At 31.6% G+C, this 12,130-nt stretch overlaps 2 protein-coding genes across 2 annotated transcripts in view; one reads left to right on the top strand and one right to left on the bottom strand.

Annotated features, from left to right (window-relative positions):
- LOC101260482 (uncharacterized) overlaps positions 1–3,083 on the bottom strand; it is a 16,141-nt gene extending 13,058 nt beyond the window's left edge. Inside the window, exons 1-3 of the mRNA XM_004248489.5 lie at positions 2,491–3,083; positions 958–1,395; positions 713–805 (exon numbers count right to left, since the gene is read on the bottom strand). Of these exons, the coding sequence (XP_004248537.1) occupies positions 713–805; positions 958–1,395; positions 2,491–2,865 (906 nt within the window). The 5' untranslated portion in view covers positions 2,866–3,083. The remainder of the gene's footprint in view (positions 1–712; positions 806–957; positions 1,396–2,490) is intronic.
- A 1,821-nt stretch (positions 3,084–4,904) lies between these two features.
- On the top strand, positions 4,905–11,325 carry LOC101260773 (shaggy-related protein kinase eta-like). Its single transcript, XM_010328986.4, has 7 exons — positions 4,905–5,409; positions 5,532–7,761; positions 7,910–7,984; positions 8,064–8,120; positions 8,949–9,089; positions 9,199–9,295; positions 11,110–11,325. The coding sequence occupies exons 2-7, from the start codon at positions 7,582–7,584 to the stop codon at positions 11,136–11,138; spliced, it is 579 nt and encodes a 192-aa protein (XP_010327288.1). The 5' UTR covers positions 4,905–5,409; positions 5,532–7,581; the 3' UTR covers positions 11,139–11,325.
- Positions 11,326–12,130: the final 805 nt, after the last annotated feature.

Genomic DNA, 12,130 nt, shown 5'->3' on the forward strand with positions numbered 1-12,130 from the left:
ATCTCGCCAAATATGAGCATTTCAATGCCTTTCAATATCATACTCCAAATGTTTAGCTGCAAAGGCAAATTCAATAACACTAGTAAATACTCCTTAGGATTGATAATGATGCAGATGAAGGGGATTATTTCACTCATCTTCACACGGCATTAACTAAATGCTTTATCAAGAAAAAGATGTATTTTTTAAGCAACCAATAGTAATTACAAATCCTGACAAGAGAAATTTGTACTTCTAATATAAATTGTAAATATCAATTCATCAATATAGCACGTCACTAACCTTTTTCCTTTTGATAAGGATGTCAATAATCCAACTATATTTTGGTAATGCTCTTTGGATTAGTAAAAAGTTATATTGTTTGGACTCTTCAAAAATGTCAACGGGTTCATGTCGGATGATTTTCCAAAAGTAGTGTATTTTTGGAGAATCCGACACAGGTGTGTTATTAAACATGAAGAGTTCGTGCAACTTAAGTTAAAAGTATTCTGATTTCTTTTCTTTTCCTACCAGTTATGTCTAAAAGGTTCCCCATTTAAGGGATGAAAGAAAAGTAATATCTCGAATTTTATGCTAAATTGCTAGGTGTATGTACATGTACAATCAAGTGAATCTTGTTAGCAGAAGTAGTCCAATTTCTTTTCTTTTTCTACCAGTTACACAGCAAAAAAAACACAAACTAAATTTAACCAAGATAACATGTGAGACTTACTTGCTCGAACTTAAAAGTTGGTGAGAGGTAATAGTTAGACTCATCCAACTCACCAACTGGGATATCAACTGGGCCTCTTGAGTAAGATCCATCCTGCAAATAGATAGGACCTTTTACTAAAACTCTTTGTAGTAATGAACTAGAATGGAATTGACCAAAAGCACTAGGAACCATAATCACCATTAATGGCATCACAAAATCGACACAATAGAGAACTAATGTCATGAACACCAAGTTAGCTTTACCTCAAAGAATACAAGACCAGGTTCCATTCCCATAATGTCTTCCTCCATAATATCAGTCTTTCCAAAGTCAAAAGATTCAAACTTAGGCAAATTTCTTGATTTTCTATCAGGTGTATCATGTATATCGGAGGACAATGCTGCATCTGTGAAGTTCTCTAGGCTTCTGTTGTCATCCCCATTCGATTCTGGAACTTCCCCGTGTGGATTCACTGTTACCCAATTTACTTTCCTTCGAATTAAAGATCTTTGACTGGCAGAAGCTGATGACTCTATATCAATACGAGAGAGAGTATAGCAGTCAAAGAGGTGTTCATTCTTGTAGCCAATCTCGATAGGCTCCATCTCTGCCGTGATGGGAGAAAAAACAGCTCCAACTCCCTTCCATATCCCACTGACACTACTGATAAATGTATTCCATGCAGGTAAGATAACAGGTTCCTGAAACGAAAGCATACATCTATAAATTTGGAAAGAGACGAAAAAACAAAGAAAACGTAAAACTTGAATAGACATAATTTTGATTATACGCTCATGAATAATGCATCAACATAAAAGTCCAGTATGGGCTAACTGGAAGTGGCTGTGAAGTATCTGCGCCAGGCAAATGATAACTCCTACATAATATGTTTGAAATCACCATGTTCGCTTTGTCTTCTCAAGCTTCTACCTGGCAAAAATTCATCACACTTCCTAAATTTCTGAAATTCCTCGAACCTACCCGTCATTGACTTGTAAGGCATTAATAGAAGGTGTCTTGAAAATAAATACTGTAGCAGTAGTTTAATATAAGAATTTATAAATTAACTTTGTTCTTTCAAAACAATTTTGAAAAGCTAACAACACTATGATTTCAAAGAAAACTTCATCACATTAATGTTCACAGTCAGCTTATTGGACCCACTACAAGTAGATCTTAAAGGTATAATCAACTTCCTCAAAGACCTTGGTCCTCTTCTACTAGTCGAAACCACAAATCACTCTGGTAAGCTAGCAAACTACTTCCAATAGCAGAACGTTCCATGACTTGCCATGTGTTTTTCTGTTATATCTAATTGGATATAAGACAGAGAACTTGTGCATAAGTCGGCTCGCACATGCAGTTATTCCAGCTGCTGACAGAAACGTCAAGCCATCCCCAATTTCACAGCTCACATGAACAGCTTATCATGTAGCAAATGAGCCAATTTCCATACGACATGTCCCAACATGTACCAGACACCTTTGGTTGCTAAATGCTGGAAGCTTGAGTCAAAATAAAGTCATAAACATAAGAGTTTGTCCCAAATTCCAAAAACAAATGAAGTATACTGCATGCCAAGAGAAGACTACAACACAAAATTACGTTGGGAGAACAAAATAAAAGTAAATGGAGGCCAACTAAAGTTTTCATACGGATATATATTTCCGAGTTGCATTCATAAATTCACTCCCATTAGAATTCAATCAGCTACACCTCAAAACCACAAATTGAAAGAATTCAGCTGCATACAAGTCAATTCATCACTTGCATTCCAAATTATAAACAAAATTTACCTGCGTCTGTAAAACAGTTTCGACTTCCATTAACATAGCACTAGATATCATAACTCTATCACCTTTGTTTTTCCTAGTAACATTTCTCATCCTCTTTCCACCTCTTTTTCTCCTCCCCCTCCTCGGCTTATCTCTTTCCTTGTCCGTCTTTGCCATTTCGTTGTCAATACTCCACACATTTTCCTTCCCCTTCCCATGTACTTTGGCCCTCTCCCTACTGTCGAACTTTCTACCTCCAGTATCCCTGCAGGAAACGCAAAAATAGCAATAATTGGGTTTATGTATTGAAGGTGTAGTGTAATGGTAACTGCTGGATCTCAGGAGCTTAAAGGATTTGCAAGCGTCTAGAGATGGAGATTGTATGATTGTGTTCATATTTGGTTATGAGATTGTTAGGGTTCAGCTATCATTTCGTAACAAATTAACACAAGGAGAGTACAACCATTTGGGGATGTAAATTTTCGGAGGATGACCTGACACAGTGACACGTCGCACTCCATTAATTAATTAATGGACGGAAAATCCTCTCTATCCCTAACTAAAAAACTCAAGGAAAGGATCAAAATAGTTCTTTTCTTTGACTAAATTTGACCGCACTTTGCCCGGTATGATTACTTATTTAAATTAATTTATTATAAATTATTATGTTGATTGTTTTGAATTATTTTTAAATATTATATATATAGTTATTTTATAACATGTCAACTTTCAAGTGTGGCTTGCTACAATATAAAAATCTACTTGGAAGGATAAAAAATAATTATTAGATAACGATGATTCAAATATATTAAAATACTTGTGATTTGTGAATGATAAAGATTTATCCAGCAAGACTTCATATGTTATTTTTTTTAAAAATTCTTGGCAGTGCAATTTTCAAGTTCGTGATAATTCTCTCTCAGATAGCAAATTTCCATTATAATAAAAAAGATAGTAGAGATGAAGATGAATCTTTAAAATAAAATAATTAAGAAAAATAAATAAAAATAATAATAAAATTGTCGGGCAAAGAAAAAATTCACACCACTCTCCTTTGCCTAATTTTAATTATATATAAATCATTTTGAGATAAAAAAAAGATATCTATATTTTCCAACAATGTCGTTTATTTCGAAAACATGTACAAAATAATTCAAAATTCAAAAAAAAATTAATATAATTATTTCTAAAATTATAATAGATTTTAACTTAGAAAATAAAATTATTGTATTTTAGTTCACTTTATAACTATGTACTTACTTGCAACATATTAAAATTTTTTTTATTTAAAAAATTCATTTATAGCTAATATTAAATATTCTTCAAGTCTTATTTCAATTACACTATAACTATATATAAACTTGTAACAATTTAATTTTAAAAAGAGTAACAAATTTTGATACATAGCTAATAATAACGTATACTTCAAGTTCGTATGAACTATCAAAATTCATTAAGAAATCAATACAATTATGTTAAGAATTTATGGTAAAATATGATTTATCCCATAAAAAATAAAATTATTACATTTACATCTACATTAAAACTATGTACACACTTGCAAAAATAATAAAAGAAATAAATTTGATATATCAATAACAATAACTATTTTCCGAGCTTGAATTATACATATACTTCATATAAGTAAGGCCATATGTGTACGCCATTCTTCTTTGGTTCCTGTTAACAAAATTTTTGCACAGGAATGATATATTAATAATGGTGGCAAAAGCCAAAAAAAAATGGAATCTAGAAGCTTCTTTTTTTAAAAAAAAAAAATGAGTTTCTAATGAAGGAGTAAATTAGTAATTATAATGAAGATTTGAGAAGAAAAATATTAAATGAAAAAGGAAGAATGTTCTGAAGTGAAAATGGTTGTCATTAGTATTTATAGTGATAAAAAAAAGTAAATGGATTTGAGTGTATAATTATAAATAAATGAGTATTGTATGCATTAATTGTACCTAATTGAATGTTAAAATTATTTTAAATAATATTTATTGATATTATTTAATCTATTTTTAAAGACTTTTTTCATTCCTCTTTTACGTTATACTTGATTTTATTCTCATGATCTCATCTTTATTGTTATCTATTTATTTTCATAAATCCTTCTAAGGTTAATGAAGGAATGACAATGTGGGCTACAATCAGATTCAATTGAGTATTTACTGCAATTTATTGTTTAATTGAGTTTTATGAAGTTTTTGTTAGTTGTCATTTTATTTACTCTTATATTAGAAAAGGCATGTTCAACATGCCTGCTTCATAGGTCTGAGGGTATTTTAGTCTTCTTAGTACTCCATTTTGGCTACGTGTCCTGTGGTTGTGCTTTCAGTGTGCACATCACTGCAGACTACAAAAGTACTCTTTTCTCCAGCATTCTGTTGAGGTAAGCTTCTTCATATGGTTTCTTTGGTTTTATTGTCATCTTCTTTGTTTTCCTCAAAATTGATGATTTTTTCTTCTTTTTCAGTTGGTTTTAGTGTTGATGTTCAATTTTTGTTATGTGGTTGTGTTTTTCCTGTTTAATTACTGATTTTTGCTTTGTTTATTACATGCAACAATTAATTTAGTCTTTCTTCATCATAATTCTTTTGAATCTTATCTATTGATAGATGGTTCTTTGTCGAAATTAACTTTTGGGGTTCCTTAATTCCAGTTTTTTTTTCCATCATACTTCTTTTGGACTTCCTCTGTTTGTATATGTTGGTTTTCCATTGGAATTAACTTTTTGGGTTTCTTCATTTTAATCGTATATAGTTGTGGGTTTCGCTTCGAGTTCTTTTTACATCATTGCATTGACTTTTTGAAATTATTTTAATTTACAGTGTGAAAATTTAAAGATCTGCAACTACTTATGCCAGAATTTGAACTATCGATGTGTCTTCTTAGCAAATTCAAGGATCTGGAACTACTTATACCAGATTTGAACTACGGGTATGTTCGTTGATGGTTTCTTACGCCCTTTATTCCGATTTTGCTCTTTGTCCTATATTAGATACGTCTATGAGCTTTCTTGCTAAAGTGCATTTTCATTCTCTGGGTTGTGTGTACTGAAGGACCTGAGAGAATTAGAGAACCGATTATTATGGGTGCTTCGTTTGATCATGGGGAGGATGTCAATCTGCATCTAGCCAGGGAAGCTGGCCACTCCTATCGCCAAATTGTCCGTGCTGCTAATATGAGAGTCAGAGAGATAGAAAAGGCTCTTATTAGAGACAATTATTGACACACGTGTTTCAACACCATTTCGCTATAGATTTATTGACCACTCAAGTAAGTTTATTCATTTATAGCAACTGTTTGTGTTGGTTATTATGGAGAAACTTTTCTGTTCTAGCATCAATTTGGTCTAAAATGAAGGGTTGTTGCTTTAATCTTATCAAACTTGGAATTATTCTTTTGCTTATGTGTTATAGTTGATTCAAATGACATGCATTCAAACAATTGTTATGTTATCGATGTCTTAAAGATATTCATGTATTATGATGTATGAATTTGTGTAGGTGCACTAACTATGATTCTAATGATGTATAAATGACATTTAACGAAGTTTCGATCTGACTATATGTGATCTGTATGTTGTGAATATTGTACAATGATTTGCATATGCTATTGGTTATGATACTTGACTTCATATATATACCTGAAAAATATTAGATCTCACCTATATAAGTGCTCCCAAAAGCTCTATTAATTGGCAATATTACTTACTATTATTGTGTCTTAAAAATAAATTGTCAACAAAATGGGTTTTCAATGAGTTGTTAAACTTCTGCTTGTCTTACATTTGTATTTTCCTATTGGCTCATTTGTTTTTTTTAAAAAAGATCCATTGGCCTGTTCTGGTGAAAAATGTTGTCAATAACTTAGAGCTATTGGAGTTAGCAATTTCTTTATTGAAAAACTGAAGATCTTCTCGAAATAGCTCTTATTACTCTTGTTATTAATCAAGTGGAGTGTCAATGGTATGATCAAAGAAAAGGTAATTGTATCTGATGAGAGCTGATACATGAAAAATGCATTTTTTGAACTTGTCAAGTTTATCAGTGAGCCAAAATTGTGTTGTTGTTGTAGTTATAACTTATTGTTCATTACAGCTGCATATAACTATGGCTATACTATTATTGATGTAGTTAGCTTTCTCCTATAGCTGGCCCTAAATATTTTTGCTATCGTGGAGTAGTCGATTGATAAATATAGTAATAAAATTTTATGTTTTCGAAGTCGAAACTGAACTTCTCAGCTGGTTCGAGCCCACTGGTCTTCCTTTTTTCCTACTAGCACCATGGTAACTATGGTAACTGGTGTGAAGTATAGGAAGTTGATTTTTTTGGCATGTGTATCTTATTTCCATAATTGCTTTGATTTTAGCCACCAAGATTAAGCATCTAACTTTAATGATATTCATTCTGTTTTGCAGATTTAGAAATATGTATGTGGGATAAAAATTTATGTAATTATCTAGACTGATCTGTTGATATTTTCTTGCTTTATCCCATGTTTTAATTTGTGTGATTCTAATATTGTTCTTGAGCGTGTTCAGTTTCCTCGACTTTTGTAAGTGTAACTTAAAAGTTGTAGCGATTTCATAGAAAAGCTAGCTATACAAATTATCAGATTTCTGATAATATATAAACGCCCCAAAAAATGTGTGGGCAGAGTTATATAAATTGAAAAGGTCTTCTTAGTTCGACAACTAGGAAACAAAGATAAACTAAAAAGGCGTCGTCGAGCTGACAGTATAATTTTGTCACCTTCAGAAGAGGCTGACCTCTTTCCTGTGGCAATCCTAAGATTGAAAAATGATAGAAGGAACTTTATGTGTCCTATATATCGTCATCACTAACCATTTCCCTCATCTTTTCATTTCTTGATCGGTCGCTTAAGCACATAGCCATCTTGTTCGTCCTCATATCTCTCTCTATAAATGCCTTTGCTATATTTTTCTTTTTCATGGATTGATTGACTTATTTTCAGCATAGTAAGATTGATTATCTTTTTAAATAACTTGAAACTAAATCATAAGATTTGTTAAATTTTCAATGATTGTATGGTTCCTAATTTGTATTGACCTGTGGTCTCAATTCTGTCAAAGTCAGACAAACTATGGATCACACAAATGTTGTTTGCCTAAAGCACTGCTTCTATTCAACTACGAGTACAAATGAACTTTTTCTCAATTTAGTCATGGAATATGTTCCAGAAACTATGTATAGAGTGCTAAAGCATTACAGCAATATGAACCAGAGAATGCCACTCATCTATGTTAAGCTTTACACCTATCAAGTGAGTGAAGTGCTTTCCTGAGTGGTATTTTTTATTTCCTTAGTTTGAACAATACAAAGTGGTATTATTGTTTCCTTAGTTTGATCAATACAAAGTGGTATTATTGTTCCCTAAGCTTTGAGCCATACTAAGATTTAGACGTGGTCAGGTATTTAGAGGGCTAGCTTACATGCATACTGTTGCTGGCGTATGCCATAGGGACTTGAAGCCTCAGAATGTTTTGGTAATGCATCTTTCAAGCTGCTAATTTTTCATAGCAAATTATGGCTTTTTTCCCCTTATGTCATTGTTTGCTGTCACAGGTAGACCCTCTTACTCACCAAGTAAAGATTTGTGATTTTGGAAGCGCAAAAGTGCTGGTAAGTGTTAATCATAAGAGTTTCTATGGCTATTATCATTTTCGTACTAAAGATTATGGATTTGATCCCAGTCTTCCTGAGATGTGTTCACTGTTTTTAATTCAAACTTGGTCAGTAATAATTCTGACTTAGTAGGGGTGTCTTTTGGCCTCATTTTTTTTTATTCATATTTGTGTTAACTGTAAATTGATCCTTTCTAGATGTCCAGGATATTTTGACTTCTTCGTACATTTGTTATTGAATACCAGATAACACATATAGTTAAATACTTATTGTTGAAATATTTCTGAGGTCATGGTAATTCTCTTAGGATAAGATCCTGTTAGCCATGATTTTGTGATTGGTCAGATTCTGTAGTCACCTGTGTGTTTATCTTGTTGCCACTTTCAGGTGTTGTGTTTTATGTAAGTTGAGTCATACCATGTTGGAGTTAGTTGATGTTTGTTATTTAACCATGGTGCAGTTCTATAATTCTAATTTACCTCCCTTAACATACTTTCTCAAAAAAAGTTACCTCCCTTAGCATATCCCATGAACTGAAAAATTCATAATGTAATTTTTTTTCTTTTTTCTTGGGAGGACAAACATGTGGAAATTTATAATCACGCCATGAATACCTTTGATGGGGTTTTCACCTTTTCAATGACTTTAAATAAGAAAGCAATAGGTTTCCACTTCCCATGACCGTGATTTCATTATCTTAATTTTGACTATTGCAAGCTTATGGTGTAGACTATGTCATTTCAAAAAGCTTCCTTTGTGTGAGAATTACTCGATTTTAAGGTTGTGGTTGGTTCTTATATTTATGGAAGTACCATATATTTTCAGGTTAAAGGAGAAGCAAACATCTCATACATCTGCTCGTGGTTTTATCGGGCTCCTGAACTCATATTTGGTACAACAGAGTATACTACTTCAATTGATATCTGGTCAGCTGGCTGTGTCCTTGCTGAGCTTCTTCTTGGCCAGGTTTGTGGTGATCTAGAATTCTATAGCTTACGTACTGCCCATGAAATCTCTGCGGACTTTTTTGGTGCACTTTTCTAGTTTCTAACCAATTTTTGCAATCTTCTTGCAGCCATTGTTCCCTGAAGAAAATGTTGTGGACCAGCTTGTTGAGATAATCAAGGTGTTGTGTGATAAATTCTTGTTTACTGATGCAAATATTGTAGCAGGTTTGTAGTGATCTAGACTTCTATAGCTTACTGATTCTTGTGTCATTTGCTTTATCTTATGGGTATTTGTAGTGGATATTTCTTCCAAGACAATGAAAGATTTTCAACTTGCACTGATAATGATTTACAGCAATGTGATATGAACGTACTGAATCTTTGTCCTTATGTTAAGATGAATAATTCAAGTTTAGTCCCAAAAGATTTCTATTGAATGAAATATTTTGTACTTTATAGTGAGAAACAAGAATCTGTGATTTTTTTTATTTTGTTTTTAGCCTTGAATTGAGCTATATAGGGATGCATTTATTTTCTGTAGTAACAAATAAAACGCCGAAATTCAGTTTTATGTCTACTGAATTAAGAATTTGATCAGTCAGTAATGAGACAGCAACAGAAACAAGAAAACTGAACCAATATACTCTTCATGTTCTTGAATCCCCTGATGTGAAGTCTTGAATAAGCCGTCTCATGTATATATATAGCTACAATCAGAAACTGGAATCAAAGAATGAAAGTGAGTGGATCAATCAGAGTTGTTATGGAAAATGATTCATCACGAAGAGAATTTTTTTGAAAACTTGTGAGGTGTGCCAAGGCATCATTAATATTTGAATTAGAAGTAATGATCAATAATCAGTAACAGTAATGATTTTCTCAACTTTTCTTTGTAATTTTATTATCAAATATCTTAATTAATTGCTAAAGTAGTGACTCTATTGTTTGTGGTAAGAATATTGTTCTCAATAGATGAGCATAATTTACCAACATGTCTAGAAATTAGGCTCTGAACTTTCGTAAATCTTGTTGTATAGATTTGGGTGTCGTAAAAATTGAAGTTATGCATATGTTTCATTTTTTTCATGGAAGAAACTTAAAATGTCTTTCTGCTTTGGGATAAACATGTCTGCACCAGTATAGTACTTTCTCTTCACTCATTTCTTTCTGAATTTTTTAAATTTGTTGCCTCCATTTTAATTGTTTGACTTGACACGACATATAACTTTTAAATCTTGTAGTCACAAACTAAAGATGTGTATAATGCACCTAACATGTCTGACAGAATGTTGGATATAAGAATTGCTGAATAAAAAAAAGTGATTATTTTTTAAGCAAACTAAAAGAAAATAAGACAAATAAATTGAAAAGGAAGTAGAAAATTAGCTAGACTTAATAACTAGGATAAGCCGGGGATATATTTAAATATATATGTCATGTGTGAATCCTTTGTCATGTTGAGCTTCACTGATCCTTTATGGCTTTTGTATATTTTGATAGTATGAATTGTTTTCCTCTATAACACTAACCAAAAGAGCTTTATTTATTATTTATCATATAGTTTTTCCATGTCATCATGATGTTTCATCAGATTTTGCTCTATTGACTGTAAATTTCACTTGTAATAGTAAAGGGTGTCTTCTCTTGTTTTGTCTGCATAATGTTTGGATGGTTGGTATATATTGTTCAGCATACTGGTTGATTTACTATAAGCCACACTATCAAACCATATGTATAAAGCTGCAACACAGAGGTTATTATTTTGTTGTGTTCATTGATATGTAGGATATGAAAATAATTTTCCTTCAAGATTTTGTACGTATGCTGCGCTATGCTAGGTGATCTATAATCTGTATTATTGTGTTACAAAGGACTTGTGTTACTTGTGTACAAAGACCCTTCTACATTTACTAAATATTTGAGATTTCATCATTTGAATTGGGCTACATTGTGCTCTTTTATTCTTGAGGTTTCTCTAATTATATATGTTTAACTAAGTATTCAACTTTGAACCTATATATTTCTCTCTTTTTTCACAGGTACTTTTTACCAGGGTGATAAGCGATAAAAATGTACCACTACATAGATGATACACATTCAATGTAAATAAAGTAGCGAGGAACTTATTTTATGCATTTAGCTCAGAAAATTTGTTTAATGTTGGGCCCGTACTTGTACGGGCCATCTCTACCTAGTAGTAGTAGAAATGAAATAAAAATGCAATTAAAATAAAAAGAAGTAAGAATAAAGATAAATCTAAATGCTGGCCATAGAAAGGTGCCACATCACCTTTTCTATATCCAGCTTTATATTATTATATAGATTTTATGTGGATCATTAATAGTTTTATCATATTTGTAATATTGGTGTACTTTTAATTTCTCTTTAAAATTTTATCTATTTTTTAGTTTTGATATTCATAACCTATGTATAGAATGTTCAATAGTCATTATATCTATTTAGTAGAAATAACAACTACATATGAAAGATTATACTAAGAAAAACACTTTGTTTTGTTTAGTAAAAATCGTATTACAGGTAAAGTCGAGAGATTATCACGATAACTTCACGTGTAATAATATAATTTTTTCTTTTCCTGCAAAGTCATATGTTAAGATGTTTTTAGTTTAGATGCAGTAATATTTCTAGTGAATAAAACAATGTATTTTTCTTATCACCTTCTCTCAGATAGACTTATTATTTCTATTATTTATATAAAAAGACAATTAGACATTCCTTATATAAAATTTTGGACAAAATTAATGTTAAAAAAATAGATAAAATTTTACGGGAAGATCAAAAATGCATAAATATGGTAAACATAAGGGACTATTAGTGCTCCATATGAAAACTCAAGAATCACTTTGAGTCTTAACCCAAATACGAGGGATTATTTTGAGTCTTTCCTCAAAAAACTTCTACAAAAAGAAAAAAAAGCCAAGTGTTCAGTGTTTGGATTCACTTTTTTACTAGTTAACTAAATAGCACTTCGCGCGATCATACTTTTGTATATTAATTCATAAAAGAAAATTGAAGCAATGTAAAAATCAAATAGATATT

Source organism: Solanum lycopersicum, chromosome 10, assembly GCF_036512215.1.
Source record: "Solanum lycopersicum chromosome 10, SLM_r2.1".
Lineage (NCBI taxonomy): Eukaryota > Viridiplantae > Streptophyta > Magnoliopsida > Solanales > Solanaceae > Solanum > Solanum lycopersicum.